At 46.8% G+C, this 17,356-nt stretch overlaps 1 protein-coding gene across 2 annotated transcripts in view; it reads left to right on the top strand.

Annotated features, from left to right (window-relative positions):
* Positions 1-16,158, top strand: part of SCRN1 (secernin 1) — a 61,605-nt gene extending 45,447 nt beyond the window's left edge. For both annotated transcript variants that reach the window (XM_001499446.6, XM_023639449.2), the window contains 3 exons: positions 813-978; positions 9,553-9,733; positions 12,072-16,158. In XM_001499446.6, the coding sequence (XP_001499496.2) occupies positions 813-978; positions 9,553-9,733; positions 12,072-12,230 (506 nt within the window). In that variant the 3' untranslated portion in view covers positions 12,231-16,158. The remainder of the gene's footprint in view (positions 1-812; positions 979-9,552; positions 9,734-12,071) is intronic.
* Positions 16,159-17,356: the final 1,198 nt, after the last annotated feature.

The following is a 17,356-nucleotide window of genomic DNA, read 5'->3' as shown; positions in this document are numbered from 1 at the left end:
GTCTCTTCTCTCTGTGCGATGCTTTGATTCCAACTTTGAGAACATAGACTGAAAGAGCAGTGTTGTCATGAATTATAACCATAGGGAGCAAACGTACAACTGGGATCCCATGTAGTCAAAGACTTGTTTATCTATTTAATAAAGTCAGAGCCAGTAGTCATAATGACTCCGAGTATTCTAATTACCTCTCTGTGTGTATATTTCCCACTGCACAGAGGTCATATTTCCACATGTAGTATTAACAAACCCACAAGAGTATATGAGAGAGCTTGCTTGGAGGGCTGTGCACAGACTGCATATACTTTCTTACAGATATCATTCTATTGTGTTACTACACTGGCTGAAGTATTGCTAAGTGCTGTATGGAAGAGACCCTGAAATAATGTGGCTTAAAGAAAATGGAAGTATATTTCTCTCCCATGTTATAGTGAGATGTATATGGACAGTCTAGGGCTGCTGGATTACTCTTTCTCAACACATGACTTCCACATGTGGTCCACTCACTGGCGTCTCCCAGCCGGCAGGAAGGGAGAAAAGAAAAGTGCAGGGCAAGCATTCCTTTTTGTGGATGTGATGAGGAAGTTGCACACATCATTTCTGCTCACCTCCCATTGGTCAGGATTTATCACATGGCCCCAACTACCCACAAGGGAAGCTGGGAAATATAGTCTGTCAATATAGTTGGGCAGTTATGTTCCCAGCTATAATTTCAGGGGTTCAGTTACTTAAAAGGGAAAGGAGTGAATGGATTATGGTTAGCAGCCTGCCACAGTTATCTCTCCTTTCTCTCTCTCTCTCTTTTTTCTTTACAGAAAGCATCTCTGTGCAGACCATGATTGACATCTTACGGGACAAAGCCAGTGGAGTCTGTATAGACTCTGAGTTGTTCCTCACCACAGCCAGTGTCGTGTCCGTCCTGCCTCAGAATCGAAGCTCACCGTGCATTCACTACTTTACCGGGACTCCAGATCCTTCCAGGTTCGTCTGAAACACAGTCACTTAGGCGGAAAGTGCGTGCTTCCCTTCAGTGTTCACCCAACCAGCGCACACTAGGCTCCTGCACCTCCTCTTGTGCAGCCGAGTCAGGTTTCTCGGTCGGCCTCCACACGGCTAGCGCAGCACAAAGAGCTCTGATTAAGGGAAGGTCTTGGCTTTAGTCACACGGTATTCATCAAAATCATGGAATCAAATTGTTTTAAATTCAAAAAGTATATATTGAATATGTATCATGGGCCAGGGGTTGTGCTATATATGGGGAATACAGAGATAAACAAGATACAGTGAGACGGAGGGATCACAGGAATGCCCAAGATTGATCAGAACAACCAGTTCCTCTGAGTTCAAGGAGAGAATGGCCCAGAGCCGTGCAGACTGAAGCAACCTCAAGTTCACTGGCCTGTTCTTTCAGACGCTGTGTTTTAGGCGATTGCTTTCTGCCCGTGCACTTCAGCAAAGAGGTAGTATTGCACAGTGGTTGAGAACACAGCCTCTAGAATAAACTGCCAGGATTTTGAATTCCACCTCTCTCACTTAGAAGCAGTATAAGTTACTTAACTTCTCTAAGCTTCCGTTTCTGTACTATACAATGGGGATGATCCTAGCCCCTACATTTATTTGCTTGTCGGGTCTGATTTTTTAAACTACTACCAATATTAATAGATCTTTCTAGCATGACCTGACTAGTAAATTTGGTATAAGCTATTCTTAGTTTTTTATTCACTCACTTATTCATTCAACAGGCACTTATTAAGCACCTACTGTGTACCAAATATTATGCTTGTTGGGGACAAGGTGTGTACAAGTTAAGAGGTGTGCACAAAGGAGAGGATGAAGAAAAACTTCACAGAGGAAGGAACTCTTGAGTGCTGGGTATTGTGGGAAGAGTAGGAGTTTGTTAGGTACAAAAAGCAGGAATGATATTCTGGGTAGAGGGAACAGCATGTGCAAAGGCACAGAGGCATGAAACAGCAAGGCACGCAGTTGCAGTTGTGCATCCTCTTGTAGATTAGGTTTCCATCTCTCCTCTGCTAAACAAACCCAGCCACCCTTGTGAGGTACCTCTGCTGGCCTCTGATAGTGAGCCTCACCCCTTCAGCATAGGTCCAGGACGTGCCTCCTGTTTGACTCCAGCTGCTTTCTCTTGATGTTTTTTTTTTTGTTTGAGGAAGATTAGCCCTGCGCTAACATCTGCTGCCAATCCTCCTCTTTTTGCTGTGGAAAACTGGCCCTGAGCTAACGTCTGTGCCCATCTTCCTCTATTTTATATATGGGACGCCTACCACAGCATGGCTTGCTGAGTGGTGCTAGGTCCACGCCTGGGATCCGAACTGGTGAACCCCAGGCCGCCGAAGCGGAGGACGTGAACTTAACCACTTCTCCACCAGGCCGGCCCCTGCTTTCTCTTGATTTTTATCTCCCACTTCTGAATGCTTGGTCAGTGGGCCTCTCCTCCGATTTTTTGGTCCACCAGATCTGGTGCTCATCCTTCCTCTCCTTGGTGTCTGGATCTCCCCTCATGGACTCTCAGCTAGCTTGTCCCCCAATGCTGGTGGCTGAGCAGCCTCTTGTGAGCAGTTGCTGCTGGCCCACACAGGTACTTGTGGGCATTTAGAGACTTACTTGGAAATGTCTGGAATGCTCTGCCGAGGTATTTGGACACGGTTCTTTAGGGAACAGGAGGCTTTGAAGGAGAGGGTTGAACTGGAGAATGACTGTATTGACCTCCTTTCCCCCTAATGTCTCAGAACCTTGCTCCAACTGTCTCAGTAGACAGGGCTTTGTGAGGCCAGGATGCTAATATAAAGAGTTCTGCTTCCTAGGCTGAAGTGCACAGCCTCATACAATTAGAGAAACGGGCTGGGAAATAGCCTTCTAATATTTAAAATAGAAAATTTCAAGTAATTTTATAAGCAAATTATTCATGGTTAAATTAATTGGAAAAGCCTTAAAGAAAATTAAGGGCTTTCTGGAGGACGTTCATTTGTATCTTCTCTGGTTAAATGAGCTGCATTTCCTACTGTGATTGTACAAGCGTCGTAGATTTTTTTCCTATTCAACATTTTCAATGTTTCTATGTAATTGGGCATGTTCAACATTTTGTATTTTGTCAGCAAGAAGCATAATGATCTACTCTTGGGTTTTAGGTAGTAAAATTAGGGAAATTTTAGCCGGCTTCTGCTAATGTTAAAAACATTAGAGAGATGTTGTCAGGAAATAGTTTCAGGGCAGTGGACTTGCAAGAGATTATGATGAAAGAGCAGGAGCGTTTTATTTATCCCTCCCGTCAATGTTAGAAGCCAGGGGACATTGTTCTTTCTGCTTCAGTACAATTCTGTCCTTTGCTCATTGTACCGAATATCAATCCTTTTCTTCAAATAACTCGTTCTCACATTCTCTTTTTCTCTTCCTCCTTCCCTCTCTTTTTTCCTCTCTGCCTCCTAATATGTACTATGCAAGTTTGAAACTTGGGAGGAGATGCAAAAGTTTGAGAGAGAGAGGGAGATGCAAAAGATCTTTAATTGATTTTATTGAGAAGGCAAATTCCATCATACTAATACTCAGTTGCGTCAGCTGGTGCCTCAGTCATTCATATCGTGACACTGGTCAGCTTTAGTGCACTAGTTCTGACCTCTGGAAACCGTTTCACAGTTGGAAACCAGCGCTTCCTAAAGCTTCATCCATGTGAAGAATCGGGGAGGGAAACAGTAGAGAGGAGGGTGAGAGCTCATTACCGGCATCTCTTCCCAACCCTGTGTTCAGCGATGTCACATTGGTAGCTTGAAATGGGCCACAGGGGGCGTATTTACACCACAGAAATTGGCACACACCATGAATCAGGGCTGATTTTTTTTCAGAAATATAGTTGTCGAACCAGCACACCACTGAGAAGACACACAAATACTCAAGATACAGGGTGGATAAACCAAGAGGGAGAGAGAGTTTTAAAATTTTCCATTTTAAATATTAGAAGGCTATTTCCCAGCCCATGTCTTTAACTGTATCAGGCTGTGCACTTCAGCCTAGGAAGCAGAAAATAGGGAGGGAGTTCTGGGAAAATAGGGTGTTTGACCTACTTTAACTAGTGGCAAGGAGCTGAGGAGGTGCAAGGGACGTGGTCTCTGTGTGCACGTGTATGAGTGTGTGTGTGTGTGTTTTGTTTCCTCCTCTTCCCATTATACTAAACTCGCGAGGCTAAACTGGATCAACTGAGACTGTCTCAACTGGTTAATTCAAAAGTTAGCCACCAGCGACACTTTGTTGTTATTGGAGATAACATTGTGGGCTGTAGACCCGTAGTTTGTGTAAATGCAGCCCCTGGAACAGCGCAGGGCACAGCCTGCACAGACACACAGAGCTGAGGCCCTACACAAAACAGCATCCTCCACCCCCAACTTAATTCAGAATTCTTCCAACACCGTCTTTCTTCTCTCTCCTACCCTTCGATTTTGACTTTTCAAAACCTCCCAGGGTATCTGGATCCAGCCCTAAGGGTGTCCCATGCTCCAAAAGTACTTGTTGTCTTTCCCTTACGTGGAAACGCCCCCTCCCTGAAAGGTTCTGCTCTCGGCCAGGTGTGGCTTTGACTCTATGATTAAAGTGACTCGTAGTAAAGCTGAATGACCCACAGATGAACCATTCGGAGGGACCCCTGCAATTCAGAGAAACTGGTCATTCTAGGTTCTTTTCAGATTGGCTCAAAGTTTAGGAGATTCCTCTGAGAGGGAGCCTGTGTGCTGCTCCCATCAGTGCCAGGCTGCCCTCGGGGGATCTGCCGGGGCCTCCAGGGCCTGGATCAGCCCAGCTTAGTCCCTCAGGGAGTTTCTGCTCCTTCAGTAAGAACAGAGTCATATTTGAAGTCACAAGTGTTAGCTGGCCGCTGATATTAAAATTCCAAATCCCAAAGCACAAGGACTTTATTTTTCTGCAGCAGCACGATGTGTATAAAAAAACTAACAGAAGGATATAGCGGTGAGTGGGAGTGAGGAAAAAACTGACCTTGGCTTTGGAAGATCTGAATTTAGTTCTTGATCTGTCGCTTATGGGGAATGTGCGTTCGGACAAAGCACTTAGTGTCTGTGAGCCTCAGTCATCTCGTCTGTAAGATGGGACAGAAGTTTTTGTCCTGCCTTGTTCACTGCTGTATCCCTAGTACCTAGAACAGTATCTGCTACTCAGTCACCACTCAACACATACTGAGTGAATGAATGAATGAATGAATGAATAGGGTACCATGGGAATTGAATGCAAGCACTTTAAAAATGATGATACACTATAAAATAATAGAGATTTTCAGGATAATTTTGTTTTCCTTCCAAACGAGAAAATAAATGAGAGGAAAACAGATTTTTGACACTGGCTTGGTGCATCCATCACAAGGTTTTAGGAGGTACAAAAGGATAAAAAAGGCAAAGATGCCTCCACGGAGGACATTTCTTGGCTCTGGCTCAAAGTGTCACCCGAGGCTGACACTCCGCAGACCTCTGAGACAGACGTTGACGCCCGTGCTGTGCTTTGCGTCATCAGACTGTGCCTCGGACCGTAGATTTGTCTCAGTGAGAGCTGACGGTTGTAGTCATGTGGTCCCCTTTAGTGCCGCTCATGGCCTCCTTTGTTGAATTGTCCCGCACGGGGGTCCTTTAGATAGCTTGGCCACGTTTGGTGCTCCTCCTTACCCAGCCGCTGGGCTGCCCTTTGCCATTGGAAGCATTTCCCTCTTTTGGGCCTATCCTCTTGTGTTCATGTCACACTGCACCAGGGAGGGGCTGAGTGACCAGGCGATTCCAGGTTAGGTGACTTCTCTGAAGGTCAGTCTGAGAGGCAGCTCTGAGGACAGAGCAGAATCAGCTCTCTGGAGCCCTCTCAGCCATGTCCCCATCAGAGCCACCCACGGGACACTCTGGGGGTGCTCCACATGCATGATGAAGTGGGCCCAACACTGCCCAGTGGCCTGGGAGGAGTTGTCACCCCCCAGTTTTAGCTTTGCCACGAGCTGGACATGTGACCTTGGTCAGGTCATTTCGTCTCTCTGGGCCATTAATTGGCATATATTCACTCAAGTGGCATTTAGGAAGCTACCATCTGAGGTGGAAGTGTGGGAAAATGTCAGAGTACCTCCTCACCTTTTTGGATTTTTAATGCAATTTTCTATAAAGATTGGCAAGAAATCAGAACGTGTGGGAACCACTGAGTTATCTACATTCACCTTTTCTGGATATGTAGACACAATTTGTCAAGCCCAAGTCATAGATAATTCCTGCATTCTGGTTTAAATAAATGTTGGTATTATTGCAATATATGATTAGCAGTAATTTTTATGTATCCAATCTCTAAAAATCTCCCTTTAACTGCCTGACAGATCCATGCTTCATATTATTAGTAATCGAGGACGCTGACTTCCTTGTAGACTTTGGAAAAAATCTTTGCAGAACTTTGGCTGCTTTAGAATATTATGGGAACCTCATCATATGCATTATTTGTTTTAAAAATAAGACTGATAGGTGGGAGGGATAAACATGTGATACTTCTTGTTTTACAGAAGCTACCAGATGCCTTATTGATGTTAAACTAACCCCCACATTCCAGTGAGTGTGGAGTGGGTTTGAAGTTCAACAAATAGAATGTTCTGATTTTTTGCTATACTATTATCCTGTATATTGGATGCAGAAGACTGTGAGTGTGCTTACCATGAACTTCTTGAAGTCAGAGTCACAGGTTCACGCTGCATGACATAGAAATAGAAATAACACAATAGATTTAGAAGCTAGATGGGACTGTAGAGATCATTTTGGGCCAGATGACAAACAGAGAAGGAGACCATTGAGGGCCCCACACTTGGTCGGAGGTGGAGAGGGGATGCACACCCCTATTCTCAGTCCCAGCCTAGTTTCCTACCCCCGCTGTCGCTGAGGCAGGCAGACCTGGGATCACAGCTCAGCCCAGAGGGGGGCTGCTGCTGGGCTGTCCTCCTTCTCCCCAGTGGGGCCAGCGTGTCAGATGGTTCTGAGATGCATAGTACATAAAGTCCTGAGGTTTCAGAAATGAAATGACAGGTTTCCCGATGAAAAGATCACTCCCACGCAGGCTTTTGAGGGGTGGAGAAGAGAGGTACAGAGCAGGGGGTGGAGAGGGTGGCATCACACATGTGAACATCATCCTCAGCCTGGCGCGGGTGGAGGGCAACCGGGAGAACGCCTCTCCGGAGGGGTCTCCGCAGCAGCCAGGCTCAGCGGCTCTGCTGGACACTGCAGTCCCCCAGGCTCGCCAGTGGTTGAGCCTGCACCGGCCCCCCTGCCAAGCCCAAGCCCGCGGGAGCCACAGCTCTGCCCCTTTCTGCCCAGCGCACAGCCCTGCGGCAGAGAAAGGGTTACTGGGCGGGCTCAGGGCTGCTTGGCAGGAGCCCCAGGCCCAGGTTCCCAAAGAAGGGTCTCTACGCCAGCCAAGGAGGCTTCAGGCACTGACTTCTCAGGTCCCTGAATGCTGTCAGGCCTTGAAGGATGGGATGCTTGCTTGCTGTGAGGCTGCTGTGTCCTCAGAGCCTAGGGGGGCCCAGAGCAGTTTGTTCTGGGTATCTTTCTGCTGGACTCTCTCTCCAACCCTGTCCCTCCCCCTCCTTTTTCCTCTTCCTTCCCCTCTTCCCCTCCCTCTCCCCCTGTTACCCTCCTTCAGCGAACCCTCATCTGCAGCCCTTTTGCAGAATCAACTAAATGACCAATTGGAGAATTCAATGTCACGTAATCAACATTGCTTTAGACACTTTTCTATTTGGTGTTAATTCCTTTCACTTTCAACAGTCATCCGTTCAGCATTCAGGAGAAGGGAAAAAGAATGATCTTGTTTCAAGAGGCTGTAGGAAGCCACAGTGTGTGCTCCCTCTGGACAGGGTCACTCCCCTCTGTCTTGGGGAGGGAAGTCCTTGGGAGGGCTTGGCCTGGTGGAATCGGGCCCAGCCCGCATGCCTTGTGCTTCCCAGGAGATGGGGCCGAGGATGGGCCCCGTCTCCACGTGTGTGTGTTTGCATCACCTGCAGAGAACAGCAGAGAGCCCGGTGCTTCACCAGTACCACCTGCTTCCCCAGCTTGGGGTGCAGAGATCTCAAGGCTCTGAATATTCACATCAAATTAGCCTGAGCCCTGTCTTGCATACTGTGATCAGGGTCTTTCCTCCTGAGCCTTCTTTCCTTTGACGACCTCAGGGAACTAAGCTAAGAGGTTATTTCTCATCACTGTTGTCTCCAGTAGTGCTCCTTAGACTTGGTCTGCCATGCACCCCCGGGAGCTTATTAACATGCAGATTCTGACTCAGAAGGAGGGGGCTGGTGCCTGAGGGGGATGCTGATGTCTCAAGTCCAAGGACACAATTTGGGTAGCAAGTCATCCGTTCCCACTTCTTTTCAGGTTATGGCGCCCCAGCAAAGCTGCTCTGGCTGACCCAAGCCCAGACACCCCGGGGCTGAGGGAATCAATACCCGAGCTCACTTCTAACCCGCTTGAGGCAGGGAATGGGCCCAGGGGCACCAGTTAAGAGGAGAGAAGATAACCAAAATCTGATCGATACACATGCGTGTATGTGTGTGTCTTATTCTCTCCGATTGTTATTGCAGGTGCTGCCCTGTGGTGTGGCTGAAAACAGGCCACCCTCAAGGCCCAGAGGTGCCTGTGTTGTGCCAGGGGTACTGCTTTGATCTAGCGGTGTTTTTTCTGGTGCAGAAAGGGGAGAATAACGTTGTCTCCCTAGTGTTACAGTCAGCTGTGGTCACCACACACCCTGTTGGCCTGGGACCCCAGGATTCAGTTCTTTAGATACATGGCTCTTTTGGGTGTGTGTGTGTTGTGTTGACATGTGCCCAGGTATACATACACACACACACACACACACACACAGTCACTTTCGCTAAGATATATCCATATGCCAAAAGAGCTGAATGAGAGTTCTTGCACTAGCCACCCACCGTGCCCAGAGCTGCTCTCTCACAACCAGACTTCTGTCTCTCTGTGGTGTGTCCTTTCTGGGGCCTCTGGGATCTTTTTTTTCTTTTGCCATCTGTCTTTCTTAATCTGTTCCCTCCCTGAGTCTATTAGAGATATTCCAAAAATTTTCAAATAAGGTAGACCCTAAAAAAAAAGAGATGGGGTCTCGGAACCTTCCAGGAGGCCACTTTCGAGCAAACCATGGTAGAGAAAGGCAGACTTCTTCCAACTCAAACAGGTGGCCTGTTGCGTGGTTTTCTCAAAACACTGTGTATCTCTTTGCCTTACTTTATGTAACTGAAAGGGGCCTCTCAAATGGCCTTTCCAGAACAAAGCAAGTCTGTCTTGATGTCTCCTCCCTGTAAATAGAAGAATTTGCTTCTTATACATGGCAGTTAGTTTTACTAAAATATTTACTGAAACATGCAGTAGTGTCTCTCTTGGCATGCACCCACCCACTGCCCACCCACCCCCCACCACCCACCGGGAGCTGGCCCAGGGAGTGTTTGCTGAATGAAAGTTCAGTCTCTGGGTGTCCTCACGCCCCAAGCTCCGTCTGGCTGAAGCACCTCTTCCTTCTCTCCAGGTCCATATTCAAGCCTTTCATCTTTGTCGATGATGTAAAACTTGTCCCCAAAGCACAGTCTCCCTGTTTTGGGGACGATGACCCTGCCAAAAAGGAGCCTCGGTTCCAGGAGAAACCAGACCGCCGGCATGAGCTGTACAAGGCTCACGAGTGGGCACGCGCTGTCATCGAAAGTGACCAGGTGAGCCGGGGTGTGGGCCTGTGGAGGGTGGTGAGGGCAGTGAGAAAGGAGGCAGAAAGCAGTTAACAAGCTCCTCAAGATGCTCCTCTCCAGCATATCTCCTCCCAGAAATCCACTTCCCAAGGCCCTTCCTAGGAGGCTGGTGTTAATTTTTCTACCCAGTTTGATTTTTTCTTTTTTTTTTTTTGAGGAAGATTAGCCCTGAGCTAACATCTGCTGCCAATCCTCCTCTTTTCGCCAAGGAAGACTGGCCCTGAGCTAACATCCATGCCTATCTTCCCCTACTTTATATGTGGGACGCTACCACAGCATGGCGTGCCAAGCGGTGCCATGTCCGCACCCGGGATCTGAACCAGTGAACCCCGGGCCACTGAAGCGGAATATGAGCACTTAACCACTGCGCCACCGGGCCGGCCCGGACCCAGTCTCTTGAAACCAAATGCAACAAAGCCTGCAGTTTTGATGTTATTCTAGAACTCAGTGGGCTAAGAAAAGCCCTCTTTCATTCACTGTTTACCTGGGAATAATAGAAATGTGCAGTTCTAACAGGGACAACTGCTTTTTGGCTGTCTAAAATTCTTTGTGTACTTTTGGGGGTAAAAAGTTGTATGTGATGGCCACGCTTTATTTAAAGAGGCAATCATAGGTTGTTTAAAAAAGTTCTGGAGATGGACAGTGGTTGCACAACAATGTGCGTGTACTTAATGCCATTGAACTGTACGTTAAAAATGGTTCACATGGTAAATTTTATGTTATGTATATTTTATGACAATTGAATAAAAGATTAAGTTTTTAGTTAAAAAAAGTTATTCTTCAAAGTGCAACTGCCCTCCGCACCATAGCTTTGGTAGATAAAGTGACAAGACATCAGTTCAAACCAGACAGACAGCCGGTATATGCCCACGGCAGCCAGGAGAGATGGACTTTCATATAAATCCAAGCCTCGATTTTGCTGAGGGGAGGAGGAAGGAGCGTGCTCATTGGATGCTCATCGGCTTCCCAAGCATTGATTTAGCAACTGTAACAGGTCCAGTTTGTCCTAAGAAAGGACACCTTTTAGGTAAACTGGTGCATGCACTTTGTGTGGACTGGGGAGTTACTTTCTGATGTTCGGGACAGTGGACTATGCAGCATCAGCAGTAAACCTAAGAGAATTCAGAAAGTGTCTCTGAGAAGGGCAGTCTCACTTTTCCTAGAACTTGCTCTTCTAATGCCCCAGAAATGACCATCGTGACATGTAAAAGTCGCACAGTTATTCCACACCTGTGTCCCTGCCGAGTGTTTCCCTGCAGCCGTGACCACTGCTGCTGGGCTCCACTGCATTTGTCCTGGGCTGTCCGCATCAGTTCCTGACACCACATATTTCTAGGTGGGTGACAGTAAGCCCGAGTAAAAATGTCACCATGTGGTGCATGGTTTTGTGGATATTTGGCAACTAGATGACAGAGGTAGGAATGGCTATATGTTCTGAGCTATTCTACACAAAATTTCCAAGAGATGAGACTGATGACATTGGGCTTTGAAATTTAGAACTGACCATTGGTGTGAGTCAAGGCAGCGTTAGGAAGTGGTGGATGGATGGTCACAGCAGCTCCTTCCTTCTGGGACAATTGGGCAAATGAAAGCTTTTCACTGTCATCTACCGTAAATGAGTGAGTCCCACTTGGAAGAAGAGATCTCACCACCTCAGAAAAAAAGTAAATTGGGGATAGACATGGCATGCTTTTATTCATTCATCCATTTATTCACTCAGCAAGCATTTATTGGGAGTTTCTACTAGGTCCCAGGCATGGTGGGATAGAGCTAAGTGCAGTTCTCACTCCCCAGGAGGTCATGTCTAATGGGGGAACACAGGCAAGTAGACAAACCCTTACAAGACAGGAAGAGAAGAGCCATGGCAGAAGACATTGGGCTGTGGGTGCCCAGAGGGAAGGCGCTCAAGGAGGCCTGAAGATGGCTACATGTGGCCCAAATGTTGAGGGAGAGCAGGGGCTCCTGTGCAGTGGTGAGAAAGAGTAGCATGGCTTGGAGGAATGCAGTTAATTCAGTCTTGCTGGAGAGAAAGGAGACACGGGGCCTGGCAGGAGGTGACGCAAGCAAGAGCCTCGTGTGTTACAAAGGGCCTTCCCTGAGTGTCCCTCAGGAATCTGGATTTTATCCTGAAGGCGGCGGGGAGCTCTGTTAAGTACTCCAAGCAGAGCCGTGACATACCCACATTGGCATTCTAGAACTATCCTCATGGCAGTCGTGTGGGAAACAGATCGAATGGGGTGAGGGGGCCCCCGGGAGGCTTTCTGTGTCCATGGCAATGACCCCCACTGTCTTGGTCCTTCCTCAGGAGCAAGGACGCAAACTGAGGAAGACCATGCTGGAACTGGAGAAGCAAGGCCTGGAAGCCATGGAAGAAATCCTGACCAGCTCTGCCCCCTTGGACCCTACTGAAGTGGGGGATCTTTTCTATGACTGTGTTGATACGGAGATTAAGTTCTTTAAGTGAAGTAAGCATTCCCTGGCCCCTTCTTATTTAAGGTTTCCCACCTTACTAAATTACCAGCAAAACAAACCGCTCTCCTGTTTGAGTAAAATGAGAACGTTCAGATGTGTTAAAGTCGCACCGTTAGCTTGTGTTCCGCCTCGAATCTCGAAATGTCCCCTTCCTCTGCAGTGTAGGCCCCTTCTTTTGCAATGTCACTTGTATCCCATTTGCCTGTTGTTCGATTGTATGACATTGTGGATTTTAAGCTGCTATTATTGCATTTCAGTGACAATGGACACATTAGCTTTTTCACGGGAGGAAGAGAGTTCCTGGGGCCTTGAAAGACAGGCTCCACAGTGCTGAGTTTGTGGGAAAAGCAAAATCTTTTGAAGTCTTCATCTTTCTCTCAGTAACGGCTTCTTTCAGGTTTTAACAAAAGGCACGTCTCTGTCTGGCTCAGGGCTCTGCCGTGTGTACTTGAGGGAGAACGTCCTGGCCTCCTTTAACCTGCGTGCATGTCTGTTGTGCAGAATGTCTCCTCATGAGTCTTCTGAGGGACAAACCAATGGGAAGGAATAAAGGGGATTCCTCCTCACTCCCAGCTCCATCCCGAATCCCGTGAACCTTAAAGAACTCATCTGCTATGCACTGTGCTTGTGTGCGGTGGACCCACATTCTGCGTCCAAGTGCGGGGGAGCTGGTCATCTGTGTTAGCTGGAACTTGCCCACTTTGGAGATTCAGAGGCAGCCATGCCAGTGACTTCCCGAATCACCACATGGATCTCCCAAAAGGCACGGCGGCTCTCCCTGCACAGCAGCATCTCCCCCACCGTTCCCCACAGATGCATGGTGTAGAAATGATTCTGGGCCTGGTGACCGCCATCTAGTTTAGGATTAATTAAATGGCCCTGTGGCGTAGTTCCACCCCACAGAGCTGCGAATCTCTCAGCTAATGAGGGAAAGAAAAGGAGAAACTCTTGACTGTTTAGATTCCAGTTAAAGTAGCTGGAATCTGAGCAGCCACTACATTATCTCAGCAGAGGCTTTAATTAAACTGATTTGTTTTCAGTGTCGTGTTTGCGTGAAGGATTTGACTTCCCACCAGAGCGCAGAAAAGCATGCAAGGAGGACCAGATGGGCTCAGTATTGGGAAGTCAGAGGGCAAGAAGGTGACAGATGGATGCAGAAGCATTTCGCTCCAGGGTAGCAATCCAACCCCCACCCTTCCTGCTCAGCCTGTTATAGCCCACGATGCTGCGTAGGAAGCAACTGGCTTTCCCTGGTCCTTCTCCTTATTACTCGTGCTCTGCGTGACCCAGGAGCTGCCTTCAGACTGATAGCTGAAGTGGGCAGGTGTCGGGGGGGCGGGGGGCCGTACTTCCAGCTATTGAGACTCTCAACCACTCTTGAAAGGGAAAGGGGGCAGAGAGGATTATTAGAAATGCATGTTAATATAGCAACTAGTGGGAGAACAGCAGCTTAATTACTCCAGCCTCACCCGTAGCATTTGGGCCTAATGACACTTTACCACTGATAGGAATTTACAGACGGAAATGTTGTAAGTGTCACCAGTCTTGGAAGTGACTTAGAGTTAGTGACTCCTTTGCAGCAGCTGCATATCACAGGCCATGAGAGCTGGAAGGGACTCGGGCCCCATACACAGATGTGGACACTGAGGGTCACAGGTTTTATCAGAACAAATCTTTTTTTCTACCAAGTCCCCTTTGAGAGTGTAGCATAAGAGCACCGTGAGCTTTCTGCCCAGCAGTTTTGTAAATTCTGCATGTAAAATCACTGACTACAAGTGGTGAGAGATGGGAAGGATATTTGAGCTGACGAAGGTAACAGCAGTCATTCACAGTAGCTTGTCGTTGTTGTTTTGTCCAGGTTTGGCCGGGGCTTTCCCTGTTGCTGAACTTAGGGTCTCCTCTTAGGTGGAGCAGCCATTCTGAGAGTGTCTGTCTACAACTGCCAAGGGGGGAAGGGTGGGGTTCCAGGATGATGTGGGCACCTCATCCCCTCCTAAGTCCGCGTGCTCAGTGGTTATTTAGAAGATGATGCAGAAAGCCACTCCAAAATCTCACCCCTTGCTCCCATCTCCATCTATTATGGAAACATTTCATCGGACCTGGCATGTCTGAGATACCCAAGGTGATTTGGGGTTTGACCAAAAGAAGTCTAGTGAGAGTAAATTACAGAGGCCTGCTTTCATTATTATGGACCAAACGAAGGTCACGGAAAACCCAGCCAGCTTTATGCTGTTACCTAGCCATTGTGCAGTGGGAAACACAATGGCTACTCCTGTTAGGGGACCTTGACCTTAGTCCAGCACCTCAGAGAGGGGCCAGTCCTAATTGAGAGTTGTTTTGGCTGACGCTGTACCTCACAATTGTGATGCCCCTGTTTAACCACTAGAGGGCGTGGCGGCCCTCTGTGGCACAGCCTGGGACTCTTCCATCAGGTATAGAGGTGGTCTGTGTACAGTCAAAACCCGAATGACAGCAGTGGACAGATTCTTTGTGCAGTGAGATGCATGAGGAAGGACAAGAAGAGAGCAAAAGATTTGCTCATGTGACTGTGCTCACTTCTAGTGACTTTTATCTACTTACATTACTAGCCTGAAACATGTTGTTGGATTTTAAGCAGGCTGTTTGTTTTTATATGCTCCTAACAGACTCTGCTTTTGAAAAATGCTTATCATTATGTGGGTGATTTCTTGACTAGGGATTGCTTTTCTAAAGGCAATATGGGGGAAATGAATATTCAAGATGAACTATGAAAATAATGTTTAAAGGTCAGTGTGCAAATAGCCTCCTAAAATACCATTTGTGTATCCATTAAGACTTGGGTGGGGGGTGTGCATGCTTTGTGCAGAAAGACAACATGGCCAAGAAGGACAGAATCTCTCCCCAGTCTCGTGCCCCATAACCAAACATAAGCTAGTTGGTCTTGTCTAGTAGATGGGATTTACCATAGCTGAACACAACTCACACTCTGGGGGTTGGGGGGGCAGGAGGGCAGAGGCTCCAGTAACAGGAAGTTAGCAAAGCAGAAGTAGTACTCTTTCATTCTTGGAGGTGGTTTGGAACTTTAGGTAGAATAAGGACATACTTGAAATTATAGTGATTCTTTAGTGCCCAATTACATAAGATACAGTGTCATCATTCGAAAGAGTCTTTCTTACAAGCTGTCTGACAGAGCAGGTGTATGCCTATTAGATATTAGCCATGAAGTTTCTTCACTATTGGGTGAATCATTAGGTATAAAAAATAATTATCAACCAGGCAACCTACTTTGCTTCGTAACTGATGTCATCCCACGTTGGTACAGGTGTTACACTGCTGGTCGGCCCAGCAGGGAAGCCGAGAGAGACCAGTGTGTCTGTTATGAAACCACTAACTGCATTCTTGACTGAAGACCAGTCAAGTCATTTACGGGGAGGGTCTTCAGCTGAGCTCTCAGCTTCAGGAAGGAAGCACATGGAGGAAGGAGGGAGGGGAAGTCACCCAGCTGGCTGTTCTTGTATGGACAGGGAGGAGTGGCAGGTCACACACACGTGCTGTCCCAGCACTCCCTTGTGCTTCCCTGTAGCAGTGGCATTTCATTCCACATGGTCCTAAGTCCCAGCTCCCCTCCTATGGTTTGTGTCAAATGTGCTTTATCTGATTGAATTCAAACATCCTGAAATGTCACATGCAGATTTCTCGTGGGAATGACTATGTACACGTTTGCAATCATGTTGTGAGAAGTTAAATGTGTGAGCTGGAAAATACTATTGGCAGGGAATAATAAAAAAGGAAATCTTTGTTTCCTGCAGTGGGAACTGACCGTGTAGTCTTAACAGCCTTTTGTAAAATATCTACAGACCAGATAACTTCCCCCTCCACTGCTTGCCCTTGGAATTGTCTCTACATACATCAAGCATACAATAAAAACGTGATGAAATTAATGTCCAGTGGCCTCTTCTATCTTGTGCTTCATGAATAAATGTGGGCATCAGTGACAACAGAAAATGTATGAAAGGGGATATATTTTTCTGACTTGAATCTTCAGAAAACCCAACCAGTTCAGCAGTTTCCTCCATTTTGTACCATTCTGTGGATAAATCCACTCTTTAAAAATAAAAATAAAACCACAACGAGATACCATCTCACACCCATTAAGATTCTACTATGAAAACAACTGAAAATAACAAGTGTTGGCAAGGATGTGGAGAAATTGGAACCCTTGTGCGCTGCTGGTAGGAATGTAAAATGGTGCAGCTGCTGTGGAAAACAGTACAGAGGTTCCTCAAAAAATTAAAAATAGAATTAGCATATAATCCAGCAATTCTACTTCTGAGAATATACCCCAAAGGACTGAAAGCGTGATCTCAAAGAAATATGTATATGCCCATGTTCATAGCAGAATTATTCATGAGAACCAAAAGGTGGAAGCAACCCAAGTGTCCACTGACAGATGAAAGGATGAGCAAAATGTCATACATACACACAATGGACTATTACTCAGCCTTCAAAAGGAAGGAAATTCTGACATATGCTTCAACATGGATGAACCCTGAGGACATTATGCTAAGTGAAATAAGCCAGTCTCCAAAAGACAAATACTGTATGATCCACTTATATGAGGTACCCAGAGTAGTGAAACTCAGAGACAGAAAGAATGGTGCTTGCTGGGGACTGGGGGGAAGGGAGAATGGGGAGTTGTTTTTTAAGGGGTATAGAGTTTCAGTTTTGCAAGATGATAAAAGAGCCCTAGACACTGGTTGCACAACGCTGTGAATATGCTTAACACTGCTGAAATGTAAAAATGGTTAAGATGGTAAATTCTGTGTTATGTGTATTTTACCACGATTAAACAAAAACAAAACCCATACCAGAAACAGAAGTCCAGATCATCAGAATGGCTGGTGGCACCTATGCCAAGCATCTTTCTTTGAAAGCCATAGCAGCCCCACAAGAGGAAAAGATGCCACTTAAGAAAAAAGCCAGCCCTCTCCACTCTTGTGACCTAGAAATGCCAGGTTGCTTCTATGATTCTGGTTCCACCATGACAGGCAAAATGCAACTGAGTATCTTCTTCATGAAACTAGGACTTAGTCACTGGCAACGAGTGACCTCTGTCAAGGTCAGAGTAGTTGACTACCC

The sequence above is a fragment of the Equus caballus genome, chromosome 4 (genome assembly GCF_041296265.1).
Source record: "Equus caballus isolate H_3958 breed thoroughbred chromosome 4, TB-T2T, whole genome shotgun sequence".
In the NCBI taxonomy this organism is placed as follows: Eukaryota; Metazoa; Chordata; class Mammalia; order Perissodactyla; family Equidae; genus Equus; species Equus caballus.
Note: the sequence above shows the minus strand (reverse complement) of the source record. Positions and strands in the feature narration are given on the sequence as shown.